Source organism: Rhipicephalus sanguineus, chromosome 9, assembly GCF_013339695.2.
Source record: "Rhipicephalus sanguineus isolate Rsan-2018 chromosome 9, BIME_Rsan_1.4, whole genome shotgun sequence".
Lineage (NCBI taxonomy): Eukaryota > Metazoa > Arthropoda > Arachnida > Ixodida > Ixodidae > Rhipicephalus > Rhipicephalus sanguineus.
The window spans coordinates 8,133,107-8,149,513 of record NC_051184.2 but is presented as its reverse complement, the minus strand read 5'-3'; the positions used below and the strand labels follow the sequence as shown (position 1 = coordinate 8,149,513).

At 50.3% G+C, this 16,407-nt stretch overlaps 1 protein-coding gene across 1 annotated transcript; it reads right to left on the bottom strand.

The window, feature by feature from the left end:
• Window positions 1–3,202: 3,202 nt before the first annotated feature.
• Window positions 3,203–15,385, bottom strand: LOC119404555 (neprilysin-2). Its single transcript, XM_037671099.2, has 8 exons — window positions 15,183–15,385; window positions 13,374–13,503; window positions 12,365–12,542; window positions 10,666–10,972; window positions 7,779–8,097; window positions 6,563–6,894; window positions 5,345–5,857; window positions 3,203–4,275 (listed from the first exon to the last, which is right to left on the bottom strand). The coding sequence occupies exons 1-8, from the start codon at window positions 15,344–15,346 to the stop codon at window positions 3,996–3,998; spliced, it is 2,223 nt and encodes a 740-aa protein (XP_037527027.1). The 5' UTR covers window positions 15,347–15,385; the 3' UTR covers window positions 3,203–3,995.
• Window positions 15,386–16,407: the final 1,022 nt, after the last annotated feature.

Genomic DNA, 16,407 nt, shown 5'->3' with positions numbered 1-16,407 from the left:
TAAAATATAACGCCGAGGAGATGCATTTTATGCTGCTGCCGCGCTCACCTGTGATGAAATGCGCCCCGCAAACGCGGTAGTGCGTCGCCGATTCGTTCAGGTCTTCGCGACGAATTCTGCTCAGCCAAAGAGCTCTCCGCTTTGACGACAGCTCCGTTGTCTTCGCACACTGTCCTGATATAACTTTCGGCACGATATAGAACCCTACCCGTTTAAAGTTCTCGTCGTTGGGGCTGTTTCTTGTGCGGTTGGAGCAATCGTAAACAGCGCAGTTCACCATAGCCGATTGACGCAGCTCGACGCGCAACAACGTCCTGCGGCTTGGGCACATTTACAAGTCCATGCAACACGCAGTGGTAGGGGACAGTTCCAACGCCGTACTATCGTTAATGATACACGCGAGTACATGGAATGCAGGGAAACACCACACAACACCTAGCGCGTGCACACAGCAAGCACAGTAGCAAGCGTGGGTCGGCTGCTGCACGAGAACCGCAAAAATGGCGCCCTGCTCGGAGCACCGCAGCGCCACATTGCGGCTCAGTTTCAGTGCATACTCCCTATTGAATGCTGATGCCAATAAAAAGAATAAATAAATAAATAATAGCAATGAATATACAAAAAAAAACACGTACGCATCAATGAAAGAGTGCAATAATAGTTTTTTAAACATACAGATCAGACACTTTAATCATTGTTCCGAATAGGAATTAGAATAAAAATAATAAGAAGAAGCAGCACAATAATAATGAAAATAATATCAGAACTTTCTTTTTTTGTTATAATAATACTTATACAAGCGGAAATTTAAAGCCGTATTCGTTTTGTTTCTTGAAGGTAGCTAGACACGGCATCAAACGCATTTCTGTGGCTGAAGCCCAGAGTTGAAGCACCGAAGGTAAGCACATTGTCAATTGTGAATTGCAGCCCCAGGTTAGCGAATGGGATATCAAGAAGTCTTTTTCTGAGTAATCTGTATCTGCGACATGATAAAAAGTAGTGCTCTATTGATTCTATTTCTAAACAAAAGTGACATAGGGGCGATACCGCCAGACCAGCCCTGTGTGAATATAGATTTAACGGGGGCACACGACATCGTAGTCTAGTTACTAATACTTCCAATTGTCTAGTAGGACACCATTGGATCTTCCACGGAAATTTTAAATGACTAAATTCTGTCCTAGCTGTTATTGATTCTATGGCGTCTGCACGAAGTGAAAATTTTCTGTATCTAATCGCAGTTATACTGGCCACTACAGGAAGGACAGGAACAACTGGACCATTCAAAGCAGCTCGCGCTAGTGAGTCGGCCATTTCATTTAATTCTAATCAAGAGTGGCCAGGCACCCATAATAATTTTAAGAGCTTCAGCTGTGGAGGAATTAGCGTCAGGAACGTCTTTAGGGCAGTTGATTTTGATGAAGCTGTAAGGGACGTGCATACTGACATGGAGTCTGTTATTATTATTGCGCTATGGGCGTTCAAATCTAATTTACGCAGGGCTAGAATAATTGCCAAGAGTTCAGCTTCAAAAATGGGGGTGAAGTCCGGTAGTCTTAATGAATATGACCAACCAAGCGAAGGGGAGTAAATGCCTACTCCTGCCTTTTCGTCTATTACTGAAGCGTCTGTGGCTACTACATTATTTGTTTCCACGTGTGCAAGGTAATCTTGTAGCCGGCTATTTAATACCCTGTATGGTTGAAATTTAGGTTTAGGGGGGAAAATCTCATCATATTCTATCTTTAGATTCTGATAGGACACATTTGCTGCAGGCACATCTCGAATTTTCACGTTTATCCGGTCTAGCTGCTTCTGAACAAAAATAATCTGTGGTGTATGAAAACGTGGCCAATGAGCAAGAAAAAAGGAGTCTTGGTTTTTTATAAAAGCATATTCAGATCGTCTTAACGGATAGCTATAAAATTTTAAAAATGCCTGCACCGTTAGGATGCGGAATCGACAAGGCGATGTTGGCAATCTAGCTTCCTGGTACATAACATTGTTAGCTACAAACCTAGGGAGCCCTAGACATAATCTTCTAGGTTGTCGAACTTTCTCCTCTTTCGTCCCGACAAGCACGCTGGAAGCTGCACAGCGAGGTTTGACAAAGGGGCAAGAAGCTACGTCAGCATCATCATCAGCAGCAGCAGCCTGTCCACGCCCACTGCAGGGCAAAGGCCTCTCCCATGTTCCGCCAATCAACCCGGTCCTGTGCTTTCTGCTGCCACGTAATACCTGCAAACTTCTTAATCTCATCTACCCACCTAATTTTCTGTCTCCCCCTCACGCGTTTGCCATCTCTTGGAATCCAGTCAGCTACCCTTAATGACCACCGGTTATCCTGTCGACGTGCTACGTGCCCGGCCCATATCCATTTCTTCTTCTTGATTTCAACTATGATATCCTTAACCCCCGTTTGTTCCCTGACCCACTCTGCTCTCTTCCTGTCTCTTAAGGTTACACCTATCATTTTCCTTTCCATCGCTCGCTGCGTCGTCCTCAATTTAAGTTGAACCCTCTTTGTAAGTCTCCAGGTTTCTGCTCCGTAGGTAAGTACGCTACGTCAGCGTGCGTCACCAAATGAGCCAATGGCCCAGGCACGTAGGCAAGGGGGGGGCCCGGGGGGCCCGGGCCCCCCCCGAAATTCGTCCGGCCTTTTATATTCCCGGGCAACTTTTGTTTTATTTTTGCCATGGAAATACCTTCTTTCGAACAATTAGGCCTTGGGCCCCCCCCGAAAAAAAATCCTGGCTACGTGCCTGCAATGGCCGTATCCTTCTTTCCGCAGGTGTAGTCGAGCCCACCGATGACGTAATTACAGAGAGAAAAGCGGGCGACTTCTAGCTGTATTTGAAACGTAATTGTAAATTTCTCGCCGCAAGCAGCGTTACTTGGCTCGCACAATCACAGGAGTCTCGAATACCGATCGGCAGCGTTTTCCAACCATGTTCAAAAAGTGTTGCAGGGCCCCTTGTTTATATTTACTCTAACACCTGCACTTGATCGCGTGCGATCCTATACTTAAGTGACATCGGTGTAGAGATCAGCACTTCGGCTCTGTGACAATTCGTCGGTGCATACCAGTGGTGTCCAACGACGCTAGGCTGCATGTGGTGTACGCAGGAGGGGGGGGGGGGGGAGGGATGAGGCAGGAGAGGCGCCTCCCACCCATTATGACGCTTACTCGTCGCCTACTTCTCGTAACGAACGCGGCTGCGCATGGACGCGGATACCTACTGCCCAGTGGGCAAGTCATCGCCTATGAAACAAAATCGCTTCTGCACACAATAAGTCATACTGCAGTGAAGCCAGCTTCGAGAACACTGGGGGAACGCAGTCATTGACGTCAGGTGGCTGGTATAGACCGGTCGTCAGTGTCATCAAAGCAAAAACCTTGGCAAGTTCGTACGTTGGTACGGTTTGACCTTCGAAAAAAGAACGTGAAACGTAATCTCTTTCCAATCTCTGCTCAATATGTCTCCGTTTCACGCTCCTTTTTGAAGACGTCGTGGTCAGCATATATTTTATCCAAAATGTTCCAGATAAAATGCGTAGTTTATATTCTACACGAAATACATACACAAGTATAGGCTACATACGTATATGCACTACATACGTTATTTATGGCGACGTTTCAGACGCCCTATGTCGGTAGGCATCATTTAACACAAAGTATAAAGATGCACGCGAGTGCAATGGTACATAACCTTAAGCGCCCATTTCGGAGGGACCCGCTGTAGGAATTTCGCACACACAACTTAATCACAACTGAAAAAATATCACTCGGGCGATAGTTGAATAAGAGGCAACTACCAGAACCACAATCTGCAACCGCCGTTATCTGGACCCCTTGTCTGCGACGCCATGGCTTCCAGTGGTCCGGAGCGTTTGTAGATACGAATCGCTTCGCCCAACTTGAACGCGCGAATAATACAAAAAAAGGCGGCCATTTCGCGTCGTTTATGCGACGTTTTTCCAAACGAAGCGCGTCGCTAGAAGGTCTCGCAGCGCACGCGAGGGTTCATGACGGTGCCCTGCTCGCAGTTGAAGTGCTCGGCGAACTCGGGCATGTTCATGAGCGGCACATTGCAGCGCATGTGCATGGGCGAGTAGAACTTGATCGCCTCGGACTCGTCGGTCGGGGAACGGCCGCGCATGGCGCCCTCCACGGTGCACCACTTGTAGCAGCTGCTGATGAAGAACAGCTGGTCGGCCGTGTAGCTCGTGTGGCCCAGACGCTGAGAGGGCTGCGGACCGAGCGACTTGAACGACCTGCACACGCCCGGCAAACAACCAAACCGCCGTGTCTAAACAGCGCGGTTAACACTTATGTTCTTCGTCAGAGGCGGCTAGCAGATTAACCTGTTCCCTTGATGCACTGCCGCGAATCCTGCTGGGTACATGATTGATTGGACAGGAACAATATGGGTTCCATAGTAATTAAGCGATCTAGGGAAAACATACGACTCTCCGAATGCTCTTACACCATGTCACAAGAAAAATGAACTTCACTCATTACTACAGCCTCCTCCTAAACGCGGATAGTACGGACGACGGCGTGAGTTCATTCATGCGACACCTCGGTAGCGTGGGTCAGCTACTATCCTGTAGAAACACACCGACGGCGTTGACAAGCGACCCCTCATTCGACGCCAGGCTCCCCGAGACCAGAATTTCCATATACCAAGAACCTATATAGCGCACGTGACATCGTGTCTACGGTTGCAAATCTAATTTAAGGCAGGCGAATGTTTACATCGTTAAAACTACGGGCATTATTCCATGTGCTACTTCTCAAGCACATTGCTATCGCCACCAACGCAATGGGCAGTCGGCCACAGACGCGCAGCCATTGCTTTCTTTCGCGTCAATAGCACATTGTCCGTGCGCGTCGCCATTGCTATGAGAACTTTACATGCGATGAACGCTTCGTCACCGCACTACAAAAGCAACAGGCGGACGCGGGACGGCGTATGCGTATGACACGGAAAACCAAATAACTTGCCATAGATGTGGCGGGAACGCTACGCTAGTTGCATATATGTGTATGCTTGCACTGACGTCACTGAAGCCGCCATGTTGGAGTACCAGCATGACGGGACGCGCATTTTGCGACGTCACGTTTAATGCTAAGCAGTACATTGCGTGCACGTTCTTTCGTTATAGATGCATATAGGTCTAAAGACCAGCGGCGTCGTTATCGCATTGAAGCATTGTTAACAGCAGCGCTATTATCTGCCCTGACGTCATCCAAGCCGCCATGTTGTAGTATACAGTACGTTAAGAAGCTGCGTCCATGACTTCACGTGCGGGCTGTCAATAGGGATGCGCGCCAGCTCACCTGTAGACCTTGTCGAGGCCCCCGCAGTCGGCGAAGTTCTCGGAGAGCGCCGTGTCCCCGTAGTTGACGCCGCGCGACCAGGGGGCCTCGTTGTAGAGGCGGCGCAGGCACTTGACGCGCTGGTCAAAGTTCGCGCGCGAGCGCGTCGTCCACCAGTCCTCGCGCAGACCGGACTCGTTGTACAGGCTCAGCTCGGGGTCGAAGCCGTGAGTGATCTCGTGACCCACGACGTGGCCGAGCGAGCCGTAGTTGAGCGCGGCGGGCAGCGCGCGTCTATAGAAGGGCGCAAACATGATGGCCGGCGGGATGACCATCACGTGATAGATGGGCAGGTAGAACGCGTTCACCAGGATCATGGGAAGCTCGACGTCCACGGCCGGGAAGAAGGGGTCGCTGGCGCGCAGCCTCCGGAGCAGGCGACGGGCGTCCGCGTCCCGGCTCGCGGTCAGCATCTGCGCGTAGCTGCCCCGCATGGCTGGCAGGAACGCGTAGTGCCGGTTCAGCTGATCCATCCTACGAGAAGGATGACGTTGAAGTAAAGCCCAAATATGGAAAAGGCGCTACTTATAGAAACGGAAATTAGTTAGCGGTCAAGGTGATGTTGGGCGAACTCCTTTGAGGAGTTCACAGAGATCCGTGACGTCATCCTGACCTGCCGGCCAGATGCGTAATCAAGGGGGGGTTCTCACCCCCTCGGAAATTTTTCAGTTTTGCTTGCGTATATACACACGCACACATACAAACGCACGCACGAACATACGGTTGAACCCTTCCCCTAAAAAAATTTCTGGCTACGCCCCTGCTGCCGGCGCTGCCATACCGAGCCGCAAGTTTTTCTTTCCACAGCGAAGCTGTTCTTAGTCGACCCTTCGCCGTTGTCGTTACGCAGCTCGGCGAAAGGAATGTGCCGATGGCGAGAGGAGTCGAGCAATGAGAGGCCGCGCTACTTCTACGTGCTGCGCTCTCAACGCGAAGACACTGTGCGGAAAGAGCATCTCTCCCTGGAGCAGCCGCATTCTCTTAGACCAGCGTTTTTTAAAGTTACGCGAGATCAGATCCAAAAGAGTTTGCTGTCAGCCTCACTTCGTATAACATTACAATTTGTTGCTATCGCATTCATTGCTTCGCCCTTGCGGTGAAGTACGTGATAATAAGAAGCATATCACTACAACATTAGCAAAAGTTGAGCTTTTCTAAACGGGTTTATCAACCGATTACCTCGACACGTTGTCGGGGTGTCCGACGAGCGAGGCCAGGTTGTCGATGCGCCGCAGGGCTCCACGGCGCGTCTCTTCGTCGATCCAACGCAGCGCCAGGAAGCCAGAGCGCGTGGCGTTGCGCACCCGACTGACAATGTCCCGGGCGCCGTCCAACTCGTTCTCGTCCAGGTGCCAGCGCACGAACAGGTCGCCCATCACGTACGGCACCAGCTGCATGGCGTCGGCCACGCAGTGGGCCAGCCGGAACAGCGCCGCGTTCAGCGCGTTCCCTTCCATCGGCAGCTGGCTGCTCACCAGGCGAGTCGACGTCGACGGTGCCAGGTAGCGTATCTGGGCAACGCCTTTTCCATTACCTTTTCACGCAGTACAAGAATCCACGTACTTCCCTTGGCGCCACCATGTTGCCCTCTGAACTGCTTAAAGGGGGTCATGAACCACTTTACCAAGTAATCGCCGAATGACATCAGCATCGGAGCTTATTTCCTCACGAACCGATTGCCGCAAAAGTTTCACGAATCCGTCAAGAACGATCGGAGTTACAGAGATTTTTCGCGCGCTGTAATTGCTTTCTCTCTTCTCTCGTCCCGACGAGCGCGATGGAAGCTAAGCAGGGAGGGATGGCACGGAGGAAAGAAGTAGGTAATGTCAGCGCGCGTCATGACCTCGAGAGCGCGTGATGAAACGCGATCGTTCTCTCCCCTTGTTATTTTTGTGCACGAGTGTGGCCCAGTGTATAATGTCAGAAGACTATGAAGCGCTGCGCCGGCACGTTCCGGCACCCCGTGGCAAGAAACGCATCTGATCCGAACGCCGCTCTTTATTTATGCCGGCTATTGGCCAATAGCATGCTACCTGCTGTTCGACGTCAAACAGCGGGCGCCGGCAGCTCCGAAGCGAGTGAGGACGGGCCTCTGTATGGAAACAGGGCGCCTGAGAAAATGGCAACTTCGCGCTCCGCTTGTAAACTCCTTGCCGCGCACGACTTCAAGATTTGGCTGAGATGTTCATAGCAGTGTCTGCTATCCGCAGGATTTGTTTTTTTCACTTAGCCCGAGTTCATAGTTCATGACCCCTTTAAGTATGGACATGCTCCCCGAAAAAGCGTTGCAGAGGCCGCCGCGCATGCCTTTGTACCTCCGCTTAAGGTACCGAAAAGAGATCTGCTCTCTTTCCCTCAGAAACGCGTGCAGCTACGAATCTCTGGGACCCCTCACCAGCATAAGGCTGACGTATGAGCGCAGCGTCTCGGAGGCAGGGCTGGGCCCCAGCAACTGTCCGACGACGCGCAGGTAAGGGCCGTTGGTGACCACCAGCTCGTCGTCCTCCGTCAGACGCCGGCTCGGCGGCAGCACGTTGTTGACGGCGTCCAACAGCATGTGTCCGGGAAACGACGGACTCGTCAGGTTGCTGAGGTCGCTGAAGCGCACGTAGGACGTGGTCATGTTGGGCCGGTCGCCCATCGGTGGGAGCGCCGCCGTCAGCAGCATGTTGTCCAGCGCCATCAGACGTTCCACCAGCTGAGGATGGGGACGCCTGCATTTTACAACGGAGCTAGTTAAATCCGAGCGCCAGCGGGATGAGTATCGTCCGTAACTCAGCGAATGAGAGTGAGGAGGAGGGAAGAGAGTGAAGCATAGCATAGCCATGTGTAGTACAGCAAGGGGGTGGGAAAGGGAAGTGACGGTGAGGAAAAGTGAAGTGAAGTTGAGGATGAGTGAAAAGAGGAGGGAAGGTAAAGCATAGTACAGCGGAGGCGAGTGTGGAAGGGAGGCGAGTTGGAGGTTGGAGACATGCAGGTGGTCAAGCGGAGAGTAGGTTACTTCAGTGCTAAACCGTGTCCATGTTCGCCTAGCTTTGCATCACTTTGCATTTCATCTCTGAGGCTTCTCCTCAGCTCCGCTGTACATTGACCTTTACGAAGTTAAGTCTGTTAAAGTCACGCATAGTCGGGATATCACGGCGGTGTCATAAGCAATACGCCTGCAGAGGTTTTTAATGCGAACAATTAAGCGTTGCCATTCGAACGTCAAGGCAGATGATTGTGTCGGTTTCTTTCGTAGCATTGGGGCAGAGCAAGCTAGAGACTTTTCCTTTCATCGGATTCTTCCTAACTTGGATGATTTAGGATTAACAAAAGTAGACTATACCCCCTTATTATAAATTACATCGATTTACTACGTGCTATTGTTTACAGTTTTCACGGGAAGCGAATACTATCAAGCCTGCTAGTTCTGTTGACGCACAAGCAAGGCCGATCAGACTGATTGATTCTAATCTTATCGATGCTGTGCTTCATACACGGCAAGGCTGCCTATTTCGATGAGGTTTCGGCACAGTCGTACGCGTTTTCGAATGCCGCTAGACGCATTTTATCATTCGGCCTATGTACGAAAAAAGGCTGGCTAAGGTCATGTCAACCCTAGGGTGATTGTTCGGCGTTGTCTGTGAAATGTACTGACGACCCGAAGGCTTCCAAAATTCCAGGACAAGCGAATGTCCTGGTGTATGTAGTAGAGCTTTAGAACATATAGGAAATGCGCTCTTGAATGTGTCACCAACTCTCGCCACCTTATAAGCCAGGTGAGCATCGACATGAAATCTCGATGCCTTTTCTTTTTTTTATAAGCCGCTAAAGCTGTGGCAGCTCGTGTGCGGGCCGTCAAGGTTATGCGGTCACAACGAATGCGTTGAAAACTGCGAGACTGTGGTACGCGTCTACGTCTCCGCGGAAGACATCTCCGCCAGAGGCGAAGTAGCTTCTCCGCATAATGGGTCTTAAAGCAGTGAAGCACCCTTTACAGGCAAACAGCACCGTAAAGTGCCGCTCACCACTGCCAAAGCAAATTTGTTAGCATCACGACCGCTGTATCTTTTGTCCTACGTAAAAAAATTGCAACACGTTTTGACGTGAACCCCAAGCGATAGCTGCAGACGTTGAAATGAGCGGTTAACATTTATTAAGCAGGTGGAGGCGTCTCCGGAAACTTTGTCAACCTGGGGTTCTTTGACGTGCACCTAAATCTAAGTACACGGGCCTCGAAAATTTTCGCCTCCATCGAAAATGCAGCCGCCGCGGCCGGGATTCGATTACAGCCAACAATGACACTGTTAAGCGCCGCTCGCCTACAGAACGTAGGTTAGCACAGCGTGCGCATACGATAGCCGTGGCAAACACACATTCCCCCACGATCACGAAAAGCGTAACGGGACGGGACATCAAAAGGGACGCAAAACAGCGCTTACGTCCTGTTCCTGTGCGTTGTTTCTACTCGGGCCATGAACCGATCAGCCCAAAATGCGGCCATTTCCTCATTCGAGCTCACGGTGATTTCGTGACATAAGTGAAAAAGCCATAGCCACAGTTGACGGCGTTACCGACTCCTTGGCGTGTCACCGTCAACCGGCGAGGGCCTATATCTATTTCTTAACTGAATTTTAATCCACGCTTCAACGTCCATCGGCTACCCTTACTCCCTTCCCTCTTTCATCACGTGACGATAAAAATCACAATCAGTGACAAGTCGCGTGATTACGTTTTTCGCGACTAGAGGCTACCTAACTTAGAAGAATGAATTGTTGGGCGAGTTCGTACGTCGTAATGAAAAAGCAAAAAAAAAAAAGCGCAAGGGTTGCTACTCTGGACATTGTCAAATTCCGCCATGTTGACGAATTCCGCCATTGGTAAAGTCTGATTGACCCGGAGGGCTTCTACCGCCTCTCCGATTGGCTTAACATGTCGCCATTACGAAATTTGACGAGATGGCGGAATTTGACTGTCCAAGATAGCACCCAAGGACACCGAGAGGAAGGCGACAACAGCGCTTTCTTTTACTTACAAGTGAACGTTTATTGCAGACTAAACAAAATATGTAGGAAAGTTAAGTGACCACTTGCAAGAAACCAACAGGCTCAATGACATAGTTATCTAAGGTGGCCCTCTAGATAATCTATTTCGCCCTTTTACTGTGTTACCGGCGGTTGCACAATACATGTTGCTCGTGTTGTCGCCTTCCTTTATTTTTTCACTAGGCTGCCTAAGCCTCGCCGCCACGAACGGCACTACCGGAGCCTCCTCCGAGGGGAAAACGTTTGAGCGCGCACCTTCCGGAGAGGAGCAGGGCGGTGATGTCGAAGAAAGCGCCGAGCCGACCGGAGGCAAGCAGCAGCTTGCGCACGGCGGCCCACTCGTACATGAAGGCCAGGTTAAACTCGACGTGGAGCGAGTAGTAGCCGCGTCGCTTGAAGTACACGTCGGGCACGATGCGCAGCAGCGGGTGCACGCCGCGCACAAGGCTGAGCTCGACCAGCAGGTCGACCACAGAGCGCTCCACTTGCGCCGAACGCGCGGCGGGATCCTGGGGCGGGGGCCACGACAGGTTGTACTGCGCCAGGAAGTTGGACACGAAGCCTGCGCGGGAACACGCACGCACGCTGCTGATGATGACCACATGGTGGATTAAGACTGGATAAGGGTTAAGGCCGTTAAGGCGCATTCACACCGGCGACCAAGCTGCAGCGTCATGTGTTCTAATACGTGTCAACGAAAGAGGCGATTGATCGAGGGCTTGTTTCTTTTGTTAGACGCAACCTCATTAAACCAATAGACAATTAAGATAGGGAAAGTATAAGGGACATTACTTACCCGTATGTTTTACCTCTAGTGCAGTAATTATAACGTAAACGCAAAGGAATTAAAGTGGATGAAAAATCAACTTGCCGTGGGTAGGGACTGAACCTACAACCTTCGGATAACAAAAGAAACGAGCCCTCAATCAAATGCCATCTTTCATTCATTCGTAGCGAGGATCTCGTTCCGGTATACTTGATGCCTTAGGCAGTATATGAGGGTTTATTGGTCAGCTCCCAGCTCATATTAATATCACGCGCTACTGACGGCGGCTAGCACCAAATGAGTGTTCCACACTCGCCGTCATGGCTGCGAGCGGCGCTGGCTAACATTCACAGGATTACGGAAACAAAATACCCAATAAAGTGGACGGGAAAACGACCGCCGCTGTAGCTCAATTGGTAGAGAATCGAATGCGTTATTCGAAGGGTGTAGGTTCGGTCCCTAACTGCGGCAAGCTGATTTTTCATCCACTTTAATTCCTTTCCGTATATGTTATATTTACTATAAGCTACAGCTAAAACATACGAGCAATGTCCCCTAAACCCTCCTTAGCTTTAGCTTCATTGCCTGTTGGTGTCATTAGGTTGTGTCTAATATGTGTCAGTGACAAAGGGCTGCACCTGATGGTGAATGCAAACATGCGATCTCCGGTATAAGTTTTAAAAATTTAGTGGGTCCTGTGGGAGTACACTGCGAATCGCGCGCCACTTCCAGCTGCTCTGTGCCATAGTTTCATACTAGTTCACTAGACGGAAATCTGGCGCTATTGTCTGTGGGGGCTGCCCCAACGCGTGACGCTTCAGACACTTGGGAATCGTGGGCAGTATATGGATTTGCCTGCATACGCTTCGTTCTTTCGGCTCCGTGTGGCCTGTAACCACTTAGCCGCAAGACGAAGTTCAGCAAAATTTAAGCAGTCCCACTTCGCCATCTTGACCTTTTCAGGTTGAACAATTCAAATCAGATCTCACGAGGTTCACAAATAGCCCTTCTTTTATCCAAAACAAAAGCCAAAACACAACAATAAACCAAGCCACAAGTGCGTTCGAAGCCGCAAGCACGACTAGGCAAATCCACGTACCACCTTCCCACTGTGGCTGAATGATCGCAGCGCCACAGTTCCCTCTAGTAAATATTGTAGAAAACTCTATGCGGCGTAGACGTGCTCACGTATATCGTCGCCGGCATTGATGGCCTCTTGCATGCAGCGTTGCATGAAACGCGCCGTCTTCACGTGCGCGCTGACGAGGTTGGCATCCGGCAGGTCTGTATCAAGAAGCAGCAGCTGCTTGAAGAACGACAGCGCCACGCGGATCTGCAGCTTCAGGAACGCGTTCACGGTGGCACCCTGCGTGGTGGAGTTATGCGTAACTGTAATCGCAGTTAGCGTATTGTAGGGCTGTTGCCACAGTGAATACCTTTCAAAACTTATTGTACGAGGCTACCCCCCTACATGTGCTTTGGAGGTCTATGGAGTACTGTGCTGAGCGTAGTTTCAAAGTTACCAGGCTTTCGATACGTAAGCATCCTGCGGCTACGTCCCTCGGGAAACAGTGCGTCCGTCCGTCCGTAAGGGAACGGCCCATAGAAATACACGGTATATATATGACGATACCATATTACTGAAGATAGAAGGCAGAACTGTATAGTTGCCGCGACGAGTAGCCATATGCCATACAGTCAGCGTAAATGTGAGGACGGCGCAGTTGCCGCAGCAAGTAACCATACCATACAGTGGGTATCGAAAGAAAGTAGGCCATTACAGTTGACGCAAACAGAAACCATACCATGCAGTACTCTTGGCTATGTTGGCTAAGTGATGGCTAAAGTCAGCGAGCGTTGAATAACGTTGGCCAGTGCTGCCATATTTTGGTTAAATAATGAGATTCTAAATAATGCTTACGTGCTATCTGAACTCCCCTGTGGGAAGCTTATTTCTTTTTTTTAGATATCAGTCAAGTGATATGAGTAACGTTTTGCAGACATTTAAATGTTACACGTGCTAGAGGGCTCCGTAAAAAACACACGCCGGCATGCTGACTGAATATTTCGATCAACGAGCCCTCTTACTCCAGTCGCGATTATCCTACTCGTGCACGTACACATCAAAAAAAAATTTTTTTTTTTAACCGTAGCGTGTGCGTCGGAACGCGTTTGTATAGTGCACGCTATAGCGTACCTGCGTGGTGTTCCTGTTTGCACAGACGAACTCGTAGAAGTCGTCACAAGGCTTGCGCCGCGGGCTGATGGACATAGACAGGTCCTCGAACCAGTCGCCGCACTGGGGGGACTGGCAGCCAATCACGTACCTGCACAAACACACATGCACCCGCAGACGTGAAGCCGCCGCCGCCAGACATTACCCGAGGATTGAAGAGCCATTTAAGTATACCTGTAAACGAAGGGCAAGACGCATTAAAAAGTGGGCATATTCATGGCACTCTAACCATGCAATACCCAGCGTCTGTCGCAGCAGACGCACAAATAGTAACTTAAGGCATGTCCTCTTTAAGTATGACGGCAACTGTATACCGGAGGCTACACTAACGCGGTCGACAGTAACTCTGCATCAACTGCCCGCATCAAGATGTCATGTGGTCGCCAGTGCAAAGTAAATCGTCCTTTAACTGAAGCCTTATTTCGAAAAAAGTTAAGGCAGCTTTGCAGTAGTGGTGCCAAGCCTGAAGGAAGTGAGGAGCCTTTATTTTTTTTCTGTTTCTTTTTCTACCATCCCTGTTTCTTCAATGTATTTTTGTCTCTGTCCATTTCTAGTTGCTTCTTTCTCTTTCACGCTCTTTCTATCTTTATTTCTCTTTATTGCCTTTCTTTCTCTCTATTTCTAGCTTCCTATCTCTTTATATCACTCTCTTTGATTCTCTCTATTTCTGTCTCTTTCTTCCGTTTCTCTCAATTTATCGCGTTCTCTTTTCTTTGATTTCCTCTCTTTCTCTCTATTTATCACTTTCTTGTTCTTTCTATGCTATGCTTCTTCCTTTGATTTTCTATCTTTCTGTTTCTGTCTCTTCACTTTCCTTCTCTCTATTTCACCATTTCCCTTTCTATATGCTTTACTCTCTCCTCTCCTCCTTTCCCTCCTCCTCAACATCACTCCCCTTTCCCACCGCCTCGCTATACCATACTGTACAAGGCTATGCTATACTCTGCTAGCATGCCTGAACAGCCAAGTTGTTACGACGCTCGCCTTCGGATCGTGGGTACGCGGGTTCGAATCCCGCCTTGCCAAGAATGTGTCTCGCCAAGAATTTCTCTCTCTTTTTTTTGTCTCACTCTGTACTCGTTCCCACGCCCATCAGTTCAGCTAAAGAGTTAAGTGCGCGACATATACTGCAGGTTATTTCACGTACTGCAGCCATATACGGTAGTCCTATGTTACAGCCACTCCAAAGAGTGCAAGAAAGTTGCACTCCTCTTGTACTCCCACATAGTGAGGAGAACATGCATGAACTATGCTTGCCTGCTGGGGACAACGCAGCACAACGAGAGCAGCGCGATAAAATGAAGTTACTACGTTTACATTCGTATACGCCAAAAAATCCTGTGACGTGTTTCACAGGGAAGCTGTGTTAGTCTAGCCTGTGCCGCCGCCGCCGTCGTCGTAGTGGTAGGCGTCACGCAGGTCACGTGACCTGAGGAGCGATAGTGAGGCTCGGCGGAAAGGGCTGCGTCTCGCCGAGATTGGCAAGGCGGATGTCACGCGACTTGAGGGACGAGTGAGGCTCGGAGGGAAGGGGAAAAGGGCAGCGCCTCGGCATTCCATGCGAGGCGCAGTAATGCAGGACGAAAGGGGAACTGACTGATGCAGGACGAAAGGGAAACGTGTAGGCGCTGGCCGATACTACTAGGGCGCTAAGGTAGCTTCCTACAATCGCGTTGTCCACCTTTCAGTGCTTGTAGAAAATTTTCTGCAAACACGCTTAGTATCTTCGCACACCGGCAGCCCGCTAAGTTATACAAATTGTGTGCGTACCGGAGTCCGGCGGGCGCCAGGAATGTTCCCGAGATGGCGAGCATTGCCCCGACCACGGCCACGACCAGGTACAAGTTCCAACGTGGCTCTGCGTAGCCCAATGTCGCGATCGCGATGGGCGGCATGCCGTGCTGCAGTTCTTTGGGTACACCCTCCACGATCATGGTGGTCGATGACTGTGCTGAAGCAGTGCTTGCACCAGTAGTTCTGTTTGCAAATTGAAGCTGTCTTTAGAAAAGTGCGCACATCAACAAACATTTTGAGTGAAATGTTGCTAAATCGCGAGACCTTCTTATTACGGAAACAAGAATTGAGGATTCACAATATATTGGTCTCCGGGGAGCGCAAACGCAGCACGATTGAAGCGAACGCAGAGCGAAGTCGTATCAAAAGGGGCAGAAGGTCTTAACATATCTATCCGTTAGCAAAAAAACAACAAAAAAACAAATACTCTGCTACTGCGTGCATGACCACAGCCACTAAAAGAAGCTCACGTTTCTGAAAGATTCCAGTTGAGGCTTCCGTTATGGCCGGCCGGCCGAGAAGCGCAGAAATCGCAGTTGCCAGCTGCATTTATTGAGGCGAAATCCTATAGATGCCTCATCAAACACTCAAAGTGACCGTCGGCGTCGGCGCCGTCAATACGAGTGATGCAAGAAAGTCATGTGATGACGTCACCCTATTAAGTCATGACGCCAGAGGTCGCAAAAATTCGTGGCGTCACATGATGACGTCATCGCACGACATCGTCGCTTGGTCAAAGGTGGACCGATGGCAGAAGCAGTGCAAAACAACGTCCGGTGCGGAAAGCTTTCAGGCGGGATCAATACTATCGACTGGGAAAGATGGCTTTCGCCTTCTAGTCGTCTTAGGCAAATGCATAAGGGACAGTGTGACTTAAGGCTGGGCGCTAGCTGGGCTGCCTTACCCCGTTTCACGTGTGTGCGAAGCATTTCTGCAGGCGTCGTTTCTGGCTGCGCGCACTCACCTTTCAAAGGCCTCTGAGGGCAAGCAGTCGTCTCTAGAGATCGCAGCGGAAGGTCACGGCGGACGGTTGCGAACTGACGTTCTCGGATGCTTGGCGCGTGCAACGCTCGCTCGCACGCACGCGCTCCTTGACACTTTTTTCTCCTCGGCCTCGGCAAAGGTGCCGACGCGGACTCGTTTGGACAGCGTCATCATTAAGCCTAAGCCATGTCATACGCACAGGGCACCTTCACGAGAC

Bases quoted from the DNA above. Each gene is read 5' to 3' on its own strand.
- LOC119404555 (XM_037671099.2), bottom strand. From the start codon at position 15,346: ATGATCGTGGAGGGTGTACCCAAAGAACTGCAGCACGGCATGCCGCCC. The intron at 12,543-13,373 runs GTACGCTATAGC...TCCACCACGCAG, and splicing joins CAAACAGGAACACCACGCAG to GGTGCCACCGTGAACGCGTT. The intron at 4,276-5,344 runs GTGAGCTGGCGC...GGGCGTGTGCAG, and splicing joins GGCCTCGACAAGGTCTACAG to GTCGTTCAAGTCGCTCGGTC.